This window comes from Alosa alosa, chromosome 13, assembly GCF_017589495.1.
Source record: "Alosa alosa isolate M-15738 ecotype Scorff River chromosome 13, AALO_Geno_1.1, whole genome shotgun sequence".
Classification (NCBI taxonomy): domain Eukaryota; kingdom Metazoa; phylum Chordata; class Actinopteri; order Clupeiformes; family Clupeidae; genus Alosa; species Alosa alosa.
Window position 1 is genome coordinate 4,730,016 of NC_063201.1, and position 18,043 is coordinate 4,748,058.

Genomic DNA, 18,043 nt, shown 5'->3' on the forward strand with positions numbered 1-18,043 from the left:
AGCTCTTTAAATGTGTTCAAACCTGTGAGTGCAGAAAATAACAGTCAAAACTATATGGTGAAATACAGCACCTCTAGCAAATACAGAAACTGGTATTTGTAATGATTTCTGTTGAAAAAGAAAAAGACATGTTTTATACTTCTTCTATCACATATGCACCCTTGGCATTCTAGAACACACTCATTGTGGGCGCATATATGCACCGTTGGAAGTAAACGGGTTAAAAAAGCATATCAAAACAATCCTTGGCTATGCAGTAAGGAAGGTGTCAAGGTACAATATTGTAAGATTTCGGTTAGGTCAGTTAGGGATAAATATGCCACCCATAACAGTCAAACAATGTGTAAAGGTGCAAGGTCCAACATTGTTTCAACATTTTTATTAGAAAAATATTTCGTACACAATTACAAATGATACGTGTAGCCAAAAAAATATGTAAAATATATATTTTTAAAATCACAATGCCTGTTTTAAAAGTGTCTTGTAGCCAGTAAATATTTTGAATAGCATTGAAGCATTTACTGAGCAAAATATGTAAAATCAGCTTTGGATATTACAAACTTATCTCACTCCGTTACCTTATTTTCAATCTAATCAGTATTTGATTTCATTTCTAATTATTTGAGAGTAAACAGCTCAGTGTCACAGATATGACCAAATGTTAAATAACTACAGACTAGCTACCATACCCCGGCTTTCTTTGTGCCGAATGCTATTAAGCACACAACCAGAGCTACACCTGCAATGGTGCCAATAACAATCCCTGCTATTTCTCCATCAGACAGTCCACTGCTTGGAGTTTCAGCTGGAATAAATTAAAGAGAAAAATCATTTCCTTATATGCAAGCTGGAATGTAGTCTACCCTTATAGTTTTAAACCAATGACAAACTGTATGTCAGTATCACTTTACAGTTGCTGTCTGTCTTAAGAATTAAAACCCATCACCAATTATGGTAACTCACATGAGGTGTCAAGTTGTATCAAATGTACTGGTACCTATCGTGTAATAAGTATTAATCAGTGTTTATGTATTCAGTGTGGCAATATTGATGGCCTAACTGGTGACTGGTGGATTATGAGAGAAGGTGCCTGGTTGAAAACTCCAAAGCAACCCCTAAGGCTGCATTCTTGTATTTTTGTTTATATATATTTTTTGGGGCTTTTTGCCTTTATATTCAGATAGGAAAGTGAAGACTGACAGGAAGCAAGTGGGAGAGAGAGATGGGGCGGGATTGGGAAATGACCGCAGGCCGGACCTGAACTCGAGTCCCCGTGGGCACCCGTACTGCACATGGCATGGGCACTGTAGCCCACTGCACCACAGCACCTCCCAGGCTGCATTATTACAGTGCATGAAAATGCACTGTACTGTTCTTCCTAGGCATCTTCTTATTATTACAGTGCATGAAAATGCACTGTACTGTTCTTCCTAGGCATCTACATATTATTACAGTGCATGAAAATGCACTGTACTGTTCTTCCTAGGCTGCTTCTTCTTCTTCTTCTTCTTCTTTCTAGGTTTCTTCTTCTTCTTCTTCTACCTCATCTACCTAGCAACCAATATAGCAACCACCTTAAGTACCCTAGCAACAGCCTAGCAACCAATGAGTTTAATCTAGCAACCACCACAACTAACCTAGTAACAGCCTAGTAACCACCTCATGTACTCTAGTAACAGCCTAGCAACCATGTCAAATACCCTAGCAAGGTATTCGTAGCAAGGTATTCATACTAACTGTCAGTTTCTCAGGCTTTAAGCATAATTTTTAATTCTCTTAAGACTACAGATCCTGTTCCACTGCTTCCTCTGTCCACAACTGTTTTAAAATAAAAGTCCTCACCACAATAATTCACTGTTAAACAATTTAACCATTTAACTGTTATCCACCTATTTAACTGTTCAGCCATTCCAAACCACCTCAATATTAAACCAGCCAAGCACCCATGTCAAAACCAAAATAGAAACCACCTCAAGTGCCATAGCAACAGCCTAGCAACCATGTCAAATACCAACAGCCTAGCAACCACTTCCACAGTTACAACCTAGCAACCAATATAGCAACCAATGAGTTTAACCTAGCAACCAGCATAGCAACCACCACAACTAATCTAGCAACAGCCTAGCAACCACTTCAAGTACCCTAGCAACAGCATAACAACCACCATGACTACCCTAGCAACAACCAAGCAACCAGCATAGCAACCACTTAATTTGGCATAACAACCAACATATGTACCCTAGCAACACTATTGAAACTATATTTGGATTATTTGTTTTTACTCTGTTTGATATTTTACATCATATGTTTTGTGCTTTATTTTCATGCACTGTATTTCCTTCAGGAAATGCTTTTCTAGTTGTTAATGCTATTTTCTGCTGTTCTATGGTTAGGCAGTTATATTAGCTAGTGTTAGCTACAGTCTGTAAACCTTGTAAACCAGACTCTTGACCACATCTTCTACTGTGAAGCAGGGCCTTTATGGATCTCAGGTACAGCATACGGTGCATGTTGCCGTTTTCAACAGCCAATAGTGCATTACGTCCTTTGTGCTGCTGTTGTTTATTTAAGTGGGTTGATCTGCCACTGTGGGAAGTCCCCAACCAATCTCAGTAGGAATTATAACTTAAATTACTCCATCAAATGTAGGCCTACTGTTGGCTTACATCAAATGAGTTAGCAGCTCACTACCAGTAGCCTAATACTCACTACTGACAAAAAAAGTAACATAAAATATATTCCATCAAATGCATTATTGCATTGTTGATGCTACATTGTTTATGCAAATGCACTTTTTATGCTATCACTTCTATTAGTAACTCAATGAAGAATACTCACGATTGAACGCAAGGGTGTAGTTCTTACTATCAACGCTGAAAGGATTGCTGACTGTGCATGTGTACTGCCCATTGTCCTCCTTCTCTACTGGGCTGATGGACAGTATTCTGTTCTTCTCATAGAAGGTGGTTCTGTTGCTAGGAGACAGAGGTTTTCCATCCTTTGTCCACTCTCTGGTGACAATGGTGCCCTGAGCATCACAGGTCAAGTTGACAGAACTTTTGCCTGCCATGAGGGTGCCCCAAGTGCTTATGATGGGAGATGTAGATATTTTCCCTATAAGAGTAATTTACACAGAACATGTTTTAATATACACTTTTCTTCAGGTTTCTTCAGTTTAATTATAGTTTGGACATTAACATGACACAATCAACCTGATGAAGGTTGTATTAAACAAGAAACAAGTGTGTATATATAAGTTGTCCTACAGTTACAAATCTTTTCTGCAGGTGCACAGACTTTTGCACCACCTTAGGGTAAGAAGCGTCTCATATGTATTGTTAGCAGCATGGCCGGGCGGTCATATGGGTTTAGTTTTTTTTTTTTTGCCAATTTTCTGTCAAGGATTCCCAGGACACTGAAAGACCGGGGTACGCAAAACTTGGTGGGCATGTAGCCCCACATTGATAGCATGGAACCATCGTTTTTCATTTTGATCTGTAGCCCCCCCGCTGGACTGGACCCCCCGAAAGGAGGGTAGGGCAGACACAGTTTTCTGTGAATATCTCGAGAACCGTAGGGTTTAGGAGGACCACCTTTTTTTGTATGTTGATCTTAAGGGGCCATGTCAACCCATTCCATAACCACTCATTTCATGTATAGCGCCACCTAGTTAAAAACAAAAAAGTAAAAATGAGGTGTTGTAATCACAGGTATCTGTGACCTAACAAGGTCAAAACTGCACGAAATTGGAAGTGTAGGATCATTATGACACGCTCTGAATGCACGCCAAGTTTCGTTGAATTCCGTTCATGGGAAGCCATACAATAAATTAATTTATGTTACTGTACACCAACTGGCCTGTAGGTGGCCGGACACAGTTTTCTGTGAACATCTCTGTTGGTCTTAGGGGGCCATGTCAACCCATCCCATTACCACTTATTTCATGTATAGCACCACCTAGTTAAAAATTAAAAAGCAAAAAATTAGGTGTTTTCATCACAATATATCTGGCTGACATGGTCAAAACTGCACAAAATTGAAAGTGTAGGATCATTATGACACCCTCCGAATGCATGGCAAGTTTCGTAGACTTTCGTTCAAGGGGACCATACAATAAATTAATTTATGTGTACATTTAGTGACTGTACACCAACAGAGTTTTCTGTGAATATCTTGAGAACCGTAGGGCCTAGGATGATCAATTATTTGCATATGTTTGCCTCCAGGGGTCATGTTAACCCATTCCATATGCACACATGTGCATAAACAGATATTCACACACACACACATACATTCACAGTTATCATACGTATGACACATACAGTACACACACAGTAGACATATGTACGCATGCATGCAAATGCACACACCCACATGCACACACACACACACACACACACACACATAAACACACACACACACACACATGCACAAAATTCAAGAAATTCTCAGAATTATGAATAGGCAAGATGGGGGTGGGGTTGTATAAAATGTATTTTACATGTGAAATCTATGAACTAATCATGTTTTGGTACTTGTTGTCTAGCAGATACCAGTGAGAATTGAGTGTGCATAATGCAATTCAGTGAGATGGTTAGAATCATATATGCCTTTCACCTTTTGTTTTTAGCCAGCAGCCAGACCAGCAGATACCCTGACTTTGCTGAATTATTGAAGCTAAGCAGGCTTAGTTAGTACTTGGATAAGAAACCTCCTTGGAAGACTAGGTTCCTGCTGGAAGTGGTGTTGGTGGCTGGCCAGTAGGTGGCACTCTTCCCTGTGGCCAAAAGCCACCAAACAAATATCAATCCCAATGTCATATTGCAGTGACAGGGACACTGTACTGCAGTAGATGTTTTCCTTTGCATGAATGTTAAATTGAGGTCCTGACTCACCATGGTTGTTAAATATCCCATGGCACTTATCGCAAAGAGTAGGTGGTTCCCTGATTTTCTTTATTTATGTACACATACATAAAGACACACACACATGCACACACACACACACACACACACACACACACACACACACACAAAACACAAAAACAACCACACACTCTGCACACACTCAATTACAAACACACAAAAAAGGAACAAAGTAGGAAATGAACACAATTTGACAAGCGTGACTTATTTTTATGGAAAAAATGTGCTGGATTGGGCGGCGGTCATATTTTGTACCGCTCTGCGGTACATCTATTTTATTATTTAAACCATTTGTTAAAATATATTATTTATTTTAATTCATATTATTAAGGTATTTTAACATGCATTCCTCTTCCTCAACTATGTAGTATATTTAATTTTGCTATTGTGACCATGTACTGTAATCTCGGCTCCATTGTAAATGAGGGATTTCCTCAATGAACTTTCCAAGAAACTAAATAAAGGTACACTACTACTACTAGTATTAATACCCATGGCACACATAGAGCAGCTAATAGAAAATATACCAAACTGACTGCATTTTTCCAGTAAGGGAAAATTAAGAGTGCAAACATAACAAACATTTTTAAAAACTATCGGGAAAGTATCAAAATCACAATTCTTGACTTGGTATCGGTATCAAAACAATAATTTTGGTATTGTGACAACACTACATTACAGCTTATGTAGCATAACTATACACTTTGTGTGGAAAAGTACGTACCAAACACTGTCAGTGATGTGTTCGCCTGTTGAGGTACACTATTCATGGAGATGCCCAGAGTGTACTCCCCAGTGTCATTGAGAGTCAGGTTGCTGAGCTCCAGTGATGCTGTGGTTTTGTTCAGAGAGATTCTACCAGTATAATCAGGATGTATCTTCTCTGCATCATCAAGTGTAGTGATGATCTCTCTATTGCTTGGAGAAATCCAGCTGATTCTTGAAGGTGGTGTAGATGGAGGGTTGATGAGGGTGAACACCACATTCTCTCCAACTGTTCTATTCAGAGGCCCATCCAGCAGTAACTCATCTTGGCAGGAGCACAATCCTAAGGCAACGGGTAATTCAAAGACTGAATATCTAATAGTAGAACAAAATACTACAGAGAATCCATCACTTACTATAGAATTTCAACATTGCCGTTATCCTGACTAAATTAAGACTGTGCTTGCAAAGTAGATGGACACACACTTACAGTAACAGCTACAAAGGGGTAAAATAATGTTCTGTTATGAGCAAAATGTTTGAAACCTTAATACCACATCTGACATACATGTAACCTGTACAAAATATGGCATTCAAAAATAAAGCGGCTAAAATCATGTGTGTTAACACATAATTACAAGGCATTATTTATCCATATGCATTACCTAATACAAGAAATGCAGTGGTTTTGTAGAGTAAATAATCCATATATAGCATTTATAAGTATGATTGTTAGAGTACTGCTTAAAGTAGGCTACAGTATTTGCAAATGCCATACAATTCAGTTCCAAACAGAAATACTTTTTATCACAGGAACTTCCTTAACAAAAAACTCCGCCTCCCTAATGTGATGAATGAAGACACAATGGATCTTAAAGGTACAAACACTGAATTGAAAGTCCTTTTCTAAGAGGAAAAACAACAATATATACAATGTGATGTTTCATTGAAATGTGCTGTATAAATACATAACAATAATATTTATGAATGTTCAAGAGAGATGTACAGTAGTAGTAAGGTGAATGTGAAAGTCTGAAATTACCTCCAAAGTCATTACTTACAGTACATACCTCACTGGGATGCAATACGAAACAGGTACAGTCAATCTGGTAGATGTTCTAAGCCACCCACAAATATTGTAGCTGGAGCAAAAGAAACAAAGAAATAAACAATGCTATAAACAGTTATAAAAGCGCCACCATCTGGTAACTGGAAGAATGGCTAATTGATGCCTCAATATTGAAGCACTTCTCGACGGTTCATCCGATTCATGTAAAATTTAGCATACATGATGTCAAGATGTTGTTGATGGTAAATTGTGAAGGGAAGGTGATATGTATAATTCAAATATCTCACCAAATGAATGGAAAATGTGTAATATAGCCACAACGTATTGGTTGATTTGTTTGAAAATGCACAGGTTATTAGCCTGGCGGGCCATCCTATATCATAGAAATGTATAGTCTGGAATCGAACCATTTACCTCGCTTAATCCAAGGGGCGGGCAGAGAATTGTCTTCCAAACTGCCTAGGCATGCAGTAGGCCAGCGCTACAACCATATCCGTATCCGGTTGGCAAAACGGCAAATACATCCTTCTTCGAAAGGAATTACTTAAGTGCATTGTGTTGCTCAACTTTCAAAAAAAAAAACACAAGCCATAACCACCTCCAAAGTTGATCCTGTTAAGCCCGCCTTTAAGATTCAAACAACCGCTGTGATTTGTGCATGTCTATGCATGTCTGGCAGAGTGCCACCATCTTGCAACAGAAATAATGACTATTTCACTGGTCTTCACAATTCCTACATGTTTCATCAGATTCATTTCAAGCTTGATGTAGTTCAGTGGTTTTCAAAGATGGGTTCAGTGGTTTTCAAAGTGGGGGGGGGAGTGCCAGGGGGGCCTCAGCAAGTTGGAAGGAAAAATAAAAGCAACAAATACATTTTAAATATACCTATTACTATGAGGGTTGTTATACAATGCCATTAGAATAATTTGTTGCATATCTGAACATTATATTGTCCATGATAATGACTAGGAATAATAGTAGAGTGATAGCTCTCATATAGCAGAAAGCCCCAAATGTACACATTGTATGCTCCATCACAAAGTGCTTGTAGCTAAAATAATTATTAGAATTAACTTAATGTATTTTTACATTTGCCGTAGTATTGTAGATGGGTTTAATAACACATCAAGGGGGTCCTTGGCCAGAACCTAGTGGTATTTGGGGGGCCTTGTCGTGGAAAAGTTTGGGAACCCCTGATGTAGTTGACCTTTCAGGTGTCCTGATTTTCACCCGGCAGGTAGGCTGAAATCAGTGGTTCCTTTGGATGAAAACTCATGAAATTTGGCACATCCATCAAAGGTTTGGAGTCTTCTTGCCGGTAATACTGTCAGTGTAAAACGTTACGCCCAAAAAGAAGTGGGTAAGTGCTTCCAAAAAAAATGATTACACACATCAGAGGTGTGCATTTGACATGCACACCTCATGTGAGTGCATTGTTGGATGACGAAGTGCCACAGTTTGTGGACCGCCATCGCAGTTTGCGGTTATTTTTTTCCTTTTTTCTGCCACTAAAAGTGGTTGTGCAGCAAGATCTATAACTCACACATCAGGCTCCAGACTGGGTAAGTAGGTTCATAGTAATAATAATAAATATAGCCGCAAGCGGCAATGGCGGGCCCGAGCACCTGCGGGCCACCTGCGGGCCGCAACCCGTGACATGTCCGAATCCAACAAAGCACCGACGTGGTGCGTTTGTGAAATGTACATATTTGATGCGTGTGCTATTTGTTTTTGTATTTTATTTTCTGCCACATTTACTTGCTTGGCCAGGTGGGGGCGCAATGCAAGTCAGGCCCATTGGGTGTCATCATAATCATAATAAATATTAACCTGAGAAATTTCAGATCATTCATTGTAAGCAAAGAACATTTCTGATACACTTTTTGGCCAGATGGTGGCGCTATATTAGGCATGTGAATTACACATGTGAATATCATCACAATAATATCCAATATTTTGTAAAGTTTCAGATTAATCAGTTAAGGCATCGTCCATTTCTGGCACATTTCCTGCTTGGCCAGGTGGTGGCGTTATGCCAGGCAGGCCCATTGGGTGTCTGGATATCATCATAATCATATTATCTATTAACCTGAGAAGTTTCAGACCATTCATTCAAAGCATAGAACATTTCTGGCATATTTCCTGTTTGGCCAGATGGTGGCGCTATGCTAGGCATGTGAATTATATGTGTTAATATCATCACAATAATGATATCCAATATTTTATAAAGTTTCAGATCAATCATTTAAGGAATTGTCCATTTCTGGCATATTTCCTGCTTGGGCAGGTGGTGACGCTATGCCAGGCAGGCACCCCCCAAATTTGGTGTGTGTATCTAAAACTATATGCCAACCATAGGCGTGCATACATAGACACTAGGTGGTGCTAAAGCACTAGGAAGTTTGTCCTTTATCAACGAAAATGAAACTTTTTTTTTATTATTAATATTATTAAGATTTTACTGAGGTCGGTTTTGAAATGATCTTTTGAAAACCTGAACCATTAAAAACGACTGAAACACCTCCTTGCGCACACCCGACCAGCCTATCTCTCTTCCTTTGTCATTGAACTCGGCGCTGTCGCAAGACAGGGCACGCCAGATGCGCAGCACCATAGCAGTTCAGTAAGCGCCTTCAGATAGCAGGCATGATCGCTGACAGGCTGCTTCTCCCGCGCCCCATCAGCCAGGTAACCTACAGATCAAGCAAAATCTTACAGTTTGCCCTCTAAGCCCAACATGTAATAATTTTGTTGTGCAGTAAAATGTCTCATTCAGCACCAAACAAGCATTTTTGCCGACTGGTCACCTGATAAACTAGTTAGATGAAGCTAGATAAAGTTTTACGCTGTAGCCCAAATCAATGACAGATAACGGACGACCACATACAAACATACAAATTTTGCAAATTTGTGTTAAGAAGAACGTTTTCTGTTGTATGTTTGTTAGGCAACATCATACATGTTTGGTCCCCATTTCCTTTATTGTCTAATGACAAGATCAAGTAAAATCATACAGTCTCTTTATTGTCTTACAGATCAAGTAAAATCGCATACAGTTTGCCCTCTAAGCCCAACGTGTAATCATTGTGCAGTAAAATGTCTCATACAGCATCAAACAACTAAGCATTTTTAGTCACCTGTTTTACGCTGTAGCCCAAGTCAATGACGGATAACGAGGACGACCACATAGGCTACAAATAATTTCAGTAGAGTTTGCAATTGTTAAGACGAACGTTTTCTGTTGTATAGGTTTTGTTAGGCACATTTTGGTCTCTTTATTGTCTTAATTGTATATTGATTTACTAATTGCAGCACAAGTCAAATTTCATTCAACAAATTTTTTTATAATTAAGTGTTCCACGCGGCGCTAAAAGTGCCCCCTCCTGAGCACCTGCCCCCCAAAATGTCTGTGCACGCCACTGATGCCAACCACAAGTCACAGTGACATAAGGGGGCGCTATGGAGTTCCTGGGCAATGCCCGGTGCCAAGCTTTTATCCCTGTCTATTCACTGTGACTGTACCACTTGATGTGTGTGCCAAATTTAATGCGATTTCACCCATGGGAAGCACCTCTTTTGGCATCATGATTCATCACATATTTCATCACATATTAGTCTGCACAAAATCCCAAATATCTATGCATATATATGCATTGTACATATAAAAGTTGTTCATCTTGGGGAGATACAGACACCTACAAAATTTGGTGTGTGTAGCTGAAAGTATATGCCCACCACGGGATCAGTCACCTAAGGGGCATAAAGGGCTTAGCGAAGTTCCTGGGCCATGCCCGGGGCCAAGCCTTTGTACCTAGCTGCTTTGTGTGACACCTGATGTGTGTGTCAAATTTCAAGACTTTTCGACCATGTTAACCACCTCAAAATATATGCTAACCACGGGATCAGTCACCTAAGGGGGCGCTAGCGAGTCCCTGGGCCACGCCTGGGTCAAGCTCTTGTACCTAACTGCATTGTGTGACACCTGACGTGTGTGCCAAATTTCAAGAGGTTTCAACCATGTTAACCACCTCAAGAACAGGACAGCAAAAAAGTAGAATAACAATAATAACTAGAAAAGCATTTCCTGAAGGAAATACAGTGCATGAAAATGCAAAAAATATGATGTAAAATATCATACAGAGTAAAAACAAATAATGCAGATATAGTTGCAATAGTGTTGCTAGGGTACATATGTTGGTTGTTATGCCAAATTAAGTGGTTGCTATGCTGGTTGCTTAGGTAATCATGTTGGTTGCTAGGTTGAAGTTGTGGTGGTTGCAAGGCTGTTGCTAGGGTATTTGACATGGTTGCTAGGCTGTTGCTAGGGTACTTCAGGTGGTTCCTAGGCTGTTGCTAGGGTAGTAATGGTGGTTGGTATGCTGGTTGCTAGGTTAAACTCATTGGTTGTTATATTGGTTGCTAGGTTGTAACTGTGGAAGTGGTTGCTAGGCTGTTGCTAGGGTATTTGACATGGTTGCTAGGCTGTTGCTAGGGTACATGAGGTGGTTGCTAGGCTGTTGCTAGGTTAGTTGTGGTGGTTGCTATGCTGGTTGCTAGGTTGTAACTGTGGAAGTGGTTGCTAGGCTGTTGCTAGGGTACTTGAGGTGGTTGCTATATTGGTTGCTAGGTAGATGAGGTTTAATAGTTAGAATGACTAAACAGTTAAATAGGTGGATAGTTGAAATCAGTGTTTTTCAACCACTGTGCCGGGGCACACTAGTGTGCCGTGAGAGATCATCAAGTGTGCCGCAGGAAATTACCCAAATGTCACTCACTGGTCCAGAAAAGCAACTGTTGCATCAAAAAATGTATAACCACATGCTCTCATTGATTGTATGATTGCACTATTTGTGGTATGCAGGCATTGTACAATGGGGGCCCCATATCCAGTATTCACAGAATCATCACATACAGTATCCAGTTCATAACAACAATTAAATTATAGATACAGTCACCTACAAATGAAACAGAGGGCGCTTGTTTTATTGAGCAAGTCTTGCATAGAGGCCATAATAAGGCCGTATCTGTGTATTATTTGAAATTTTAGGCTATGGTATGTTTATTTTTTCTTCACACAGGATGTTAGTGTGTCGTGGGACATTTTAAGTGTCAAAAGTGAAAAGGTTGAAAAACACTGGTTTAAATGGTTAAATTATTTGTGAGGTTGATGAGGTTTAATGTAGTTGGAAAGCCTGAACAGTTAAATAGGTGGATAGTTTAAATGGTTAAATTATTTGAAAGGTAGATGAGGTTTAATATAGTTGGAATGACTGAACTGGGTAGATGAGGTTTAATATAGTTAGAAAAATGACTGAACAGTTAAATAGGTGGATAGTTTAAAAGGTTAAATTATTTGCTAGGTAGATGAGGTTTAATATAGTTGGAATGACTGAACTAGGTAGATGAGGTTTAATATAGTTAGAAAAATGACTGAACAGTTAAATAGGTGGATAGTTTAAAAGGTTAAATTATTTGCTAGGTAGATGAGGTTTAATATAGTTGGAATGACTAAACAGATAGTTTAAAAGGTTAAATTATTTGTGAGGTAGGCTAGGCCAACCATGTGACTTAGCTAACCTAGCTAATCATTTTTAGTAGCTATGCTAACTAGCATACTAGCAATGTGAACATGTTAACTATACTAACCATGTGACTTAGCTAACCTAGCTAATCATTTTTAGTAGCTATGCTAACTATGCTAACCATGGGACTTTGTTACTAACTAGCATGCTAACAATGTTAACATGTTAACCTAGCTAATCCTTTTTAGCAGTTATGCTAACTATGTTAACTAACATGTTAACAATGCTAACTATGCTAACCATGTGACTTAGCTAACCTATCTAATAATTTTTAGCAGTTTTGTTAAAAATGCTAACTAGCATGCTAACTATGTTAACATGCTAACTAGCTACAGTGGGTAGGAGTCATAGTTGATGACGAGTAACAAGGACTTTTATTTTGAAACAGTTTTTTGGCAGAGGAAACAGTTGAACAGGATGTGTAGTCTTAATAAGGCCAGTTTGTATGCTTAAAGCCTGAGACTGGCAGTTGATCCAGGTGGCCTGAACACCTGCCATAGGATTCTAATTGCTTAACGGCCGTATTATGATGTCACAATCAGCAATGTTAAGTCTATGGGGATTTTAAAAAAGTTTTTCTTTAATAGTTTAAAAGTATAAAAGTTTCAAAGTTGAAAAGACATAGCAGCTTGGTCTGTTTTAATACCTACGTTACAAAGTTTGAATGAAGTTTCTAAGTTTTAAACTGTTCAAGAGAAATTGAAAATACATAGCTGGAAAAGTGGTAAGCAGTTTGGAATAATAAAATAACTATAAAAAGGAAAATAACAAATAAAAGGAATTACCAGTGCATGAAAATGCTTAAGTTGTGATGTAAAATATCATGTATAGTTAAAACAGATAATACAGAGATGGTTTCTACGGTGATGCTAGGATAGACATGGTTGTTGCATAGCTTAATAAAAGTTGATCGTTTAAAAGTAGACTGTTTAAAAGCTGAATGTAGATAGTTTAAAGGTTGTTGATAAACAGTAGGTAGTTTAAAAGTTGTTGATAGACAGCTAGTTTAATAGATAGTTTAATGATAGTTTAAAAGTAGACCGTTTAAAAGTTGAAGGTAAATAGTTTAAAAGTTGTTGACAGACTGGAAGTTTAATGAATGTTGATATTCAAATAGTTTAATGGCTGTGTATAGGTAGATATTTGATGATTAACTATGCTAACCATGTGACTTAGCTAACCTAGCTAATCATTTTTAGTAGTTATGCTAACTATGCTAATTAGCATGCTAACAATGCTAACTATGCTAGCCATGTGACTTAGCTAACCTAGCTAATCATTTTTAGTAGTTATGCTAACTACGCTAACTAACATGCTAACTATGCTAACCATGTGACTTAGCTAACCTAGCTAATCATTTTTAGCACCATATGACGTCATAATATGCAAATTAGATATAAATATTTAATCTCTACATAAACTTTGGGTAATCCTTAATATTTCTCTAATTTACAGAAAGTCTCTATCTCTTATCACTTTTAAGATATAGCCTTTTGAAATGAAGATGTCAAAATTGATCGTTTCGGAAAAAAACCTCTGGCGCCTAAAGGGTTAATAGATAGATAGTTTAATCATAGTTTAAAAGTAGACCGTTTAAAAGTTGAATGTAAAAAGTTCAGTAGTTTAATGGGTTACATTGTTTAACAGTAGATTATTGTAGACTGTATTGTGAGGACTTTTATTTTGAAACAGTTTTGGGCAGAAGAAACAGTTGAATAGGATGTGTAGTCTTAATTGACCCAGATTGTATGCTTAAAGCCTGAGGCTGCAGGTGTCCTGAACACCTGCCATAGGATTCTAATTGCTTAACGGGCCGTATTATGATGTCAATCGGCAATGTTAAGTCTATGGGGATTTTAAAAAGTTTTTCTTTAATAGTTTAAAAGTATAAAAGTTTCAAAGTTGAAAAGACATAGCAACCCGATCTGTTTGAAGACCCACGTTACAAAGTTTGAATGAAGTTTCTAAGTTAAACTGTTCAAGAGAAATTGCGTGCGGAAAAAGTGGTAAGCGGAATAATAATAAGAAGAAGAAGTTGCCTAGGAAGAACAGTACAGTGCATTTTCATGCACTGTAATAATAAGAAGAAGCCAGGAGATTTCAAGATAGTGGATTCCATCCACTATAACTAGTCAGTCCAGAAAAGAAAGAGAACGAAGGCGGAGGGAAAAAAAGAAGCTGAGAAAACGATGCGACTAAACGACCTGGTTAAAGTCAGTTTAGGTCAAGATTTAAAGTGTTATACTTTCAGATACCGTTTGTGTGAAACAAAACGTGCTGTTTAAAGCTACAGCCTTTTATGTTTTTTGTTTATTTGAGTGCTAGCTCCAGAGTATAGCCTGCATTGTTATTGACTAGCAGCATATCTGTTTTGAGATATTTCTTTTGAACTTCATCAGTTTTCACAACGTCAGTATTCAGAAAAGACTTTATTGAAGATTTGCCTTTCTCAGTTTGATTAAACGACACAAACTTTTATTGCTTTGAACTGAATGCTTCGTCGGACATGGACATCACATGTAACGACAACGACAAGATGGTGAGCCTACCCAACGAGACAAGATGGATTCTACTACACACAGAGGATTAGCCCCACTGGAAGCGTAATGTTAACTAACTTTCTCTTTTTTCCAGTTCTACAATAAGTAATACTTTTCAGTTCCTTGGATAAGACAAAAAAAGACTGTGATAGAAAATCGAACCTAACGAACTGAGAATTTGATTGCTACTTGAAAAAAAAGAAGATATCATGCGCTCGCGCATTGGCTACGAGAACTTATTGATTGGTTGTCATCTGGTGACATAATGACGCTACAATATATAAGTCTACAGATTCGTCATGATCTTTCTCTTTTTCATTCTCGCCTGGCTGAGAACTGTTGTTTTTGACTTTAACTTGGGTTGAGTAGTACATGCTCCCCCATTAGCTGTTGTTTATCAACATAATCGGATTCGGAATCTTCGCATCTCCCGACGGATAGCCTACCCTCGGCTTCCAGGATCTGGTTGGAGACGTTAACGTTACCGGCTTGTGGATATAGCAGTGACTGAACTCTTCTCTGGTAAGTACACTATTCTGCCAGCGAGTACCTATTGGTATCCAGGGTTCCCTCGCTTGGTATTTCACCGCTATTCCCAACGAATACCCTTGGTGTCCAGGGTCACTTCGTTTGTTGACAGTAGTAGCTAACTTACGACCAGTGCTAGCTGCTTGAAGGTGAGTAAGCTACATTATCGGGCAAGCCAACAATTACTTCTATTCCAACGAACACCCTTGGTTTCCAGGGTTCCTTTGTTGGTGTAGATAATAGCTCGCAGCTATTTACATCTGCTATTCGTTGCTAGCCCCGCCTAGCTACAGTGGATATTGTGAATTAACGTTCGCTCGACTCTTGATTACCCGCCGTGTCAGCGCTGAACCTCCGTGACATGGAGCACTCTGCTTTTTGCACACAATGCTTTGCCGGAATGGAAATGTTGGATGGCCATGACCGCTGTCCATCCTGTTTGGGCATGGAGCATCTTAGGGAGGCGCTATCTAACCCCTGCCCTGAGTGTAGCATGATGCCCCTTGAACAACGGCAAATCCGGTTGTCAGTTGCCTATCCAAAGGCATCGGAGATTTCGCTTAAAGCTGCAGGCAATATGCGTGGTGTCAAACGTAAACATTCTGAAGACCTGGAGCAATCGACATCCAAGCGCAGATCTTCTTCTGCTAAGTTAGAAAAGCAAATGGATGAGCTTGCTACTACTGTTCTGAAATTGCAGGCACTCTTATCGGATCCTGTCATCAAAGCCGCTGAAGACCACACCGATCAGACTGGCGGTGTAGCACAGCATAGTGCCCACACTCTCCCATTGCTTAATGATTCCTTTCACCGGCAGCCACAAGAAGTGGATGTTATGTCGGTGGCAGCCTCAGAATCTCTCTTTATTGATCCCAATGGTCAGCCACCAACTGACACACCGCTAACGCCATCACAGCGGTCCTCATTGCACTCAGCGAGTGGCAGTGAGTATGAAAGTGACATCTTCCGTACACTTATCAATCCGTGACAACATCAAAATGGCGCTTGCCAGGTTGAAACTGGACTTGCCCCAGGCCCCAGTGGGCCCTACCAACCTCCTGTGCCGCTCAGTGCCAGGGCCAAAGGACGTGCACGTACCTCACTGCAAAGACTTCACTGAAGTTGTGTCTTCAGCATTTCAGTCAGCTTTGAATTTTCGGCCTGCTCGCACGTTGGCGGCCATGAGCGCGCCAGATACCATCGGTCTTGGATCAATGCCGGCATTGGAGCCCTGTGTAGCCTCTCTCATCATGTCGCCCGATGAAGCCCTACACCAGGATGTGCGATGCCCCAACAAGGAATGCAGGCGCACTGATGGCATGCTGGTTAAAACCTACAACACGGTTGCAAGACTTGGACGTGTGGACAACTCAATGGGGCATTTGCTCCTGGCCTTACATTCTACTTTGGACACAGCCACTCCAGACGTTGCTACGTCTGGTCTGCTTGATGTCTCTCTACAGGCACTTGGTGCAATGGCCAGCGAATGCGGGCGAGCTCTGGGTCTCCTTGTCCATGCGAGACGACAGGTCTGGCTAGCACAGTCACCCCTGCCAGAAGTGTGTCGGAACAACTTGCGCCAGTTACCGCTGTTGCCTGGCCACCTGTTTGGGCCAGCTGCGCAGGAGGCATTAGAAAGGAGGACACGGGTGACCGGGTCGCGTTCGCAACATGTTCAGCGCCGGCTGCCCTTCAAGGAGCCACAGGTAGCCATATCAGCACCCCACCAGATGCCTACTAAGCGGCGTGCACCAATGCACAATCTTGGCCGGCACCCCTATGGCCAACTCCGCAGGTCCACCCCGCCGCCACCCCGTGCGGCTATGGGTGCACGACCACAACCACCACCTGCAAGGCAGCCGCCTTTTCGGCGCCCCCCCAAGGCCAATGAATCCACAGGTAGACGCTACTGACTGCTCAAGGTCGGTGGTGGCTTGTTTTTCAACACTTCAGCTGCAATGCTGGAGGGCAATAACAACAAACAGTTGGCTTCTCAAGACTCTCGAGAAGGGCTACCGCCTGCAGTTTCGCTGCCGACCTACACCGTGTGTTCATGTTCGTCCCACCATAGTGAAGGACCCTCTTCAAGTTCTTGCCCTTAATGCGGAAGTTCAGCAGCTGTTGCAGAAGGGTGCGATAGAGGAAGTAGACCCTTAGGTTCATGTGGAGGGATTCTACTCCCATTATTTTCTGGTTCAAAAAAAAGATGGGGGGTTCAGACCCATCCTGGATTTGAGACGCTTGAACATGTTCCTCAAGCGCTTGCCGTTCCGCATGTTGCGAATAGCAGATGTGATTCGAGCCATAGAACCAGGTGCATGGTTCATCACAATAGATTTAGAGGAGGCCTATTTTCATGTGCCCATTGCGGTGGAGCACCGGCAGTTTCTTCGGTTCAGTTTTCTGCAAAAAACGTATCAGTTCAGAGTACTCCCCTTCGGGCTTTCTCTTGCGCCCCGTGTCTTTACAAAGTTCATCCAGGTGGCTCTAGAACCCTTACAACTGGAAGGCATCTTAGTGCTACCGTACCTGGACGACTGGCTACTGTGTGCAGCAACCCCAGAGCAGGCGACAGCCAATGCCAATCGACCTTTTACGCCATGTCACAGCCCTAGGCCTTAGGGTCAATTGGGAGAAAAGTTGCCTCATTCCTTCCCAATTGGTGAATTTTGTGGGCATGCACCTGGATTCCAG

The 18,043-nt window shown here is 40.6% G+C and overlaps 1 protein-coding gene across 1 annotated transcript; it reads right to left on the reverse strand.

The window, feature by feature from the left end:
* Positions 1-352: 352 nt before the first annotated feature.
* On the reverse strand, positions 353-6,409 carry LOC125306556 (carcinoembryonic antigen-related cell adhesion molecule 1-like). The gene is made up of 4 exons (XM_048261979.1): positions 6,296-6,409; positions 5,650-5,973; positions 2,839-3,114; positions 353-805 (listed from the first exon to the last, which is right to left on the reverse strand). Exons 1-4 carry the CDS (start codon positions 6,345-6,347, stop codon positions 681-683), a joined length of 777 nt encoding a protein of 258 aa, XP_048117936.1. The 5' UTR covers positions 6,348-6,409; the 3' UTR covers positions 353-680.
* Between the last annotated feature and the right edge of the window lie 11,634 nt (positions 6,410-18,043).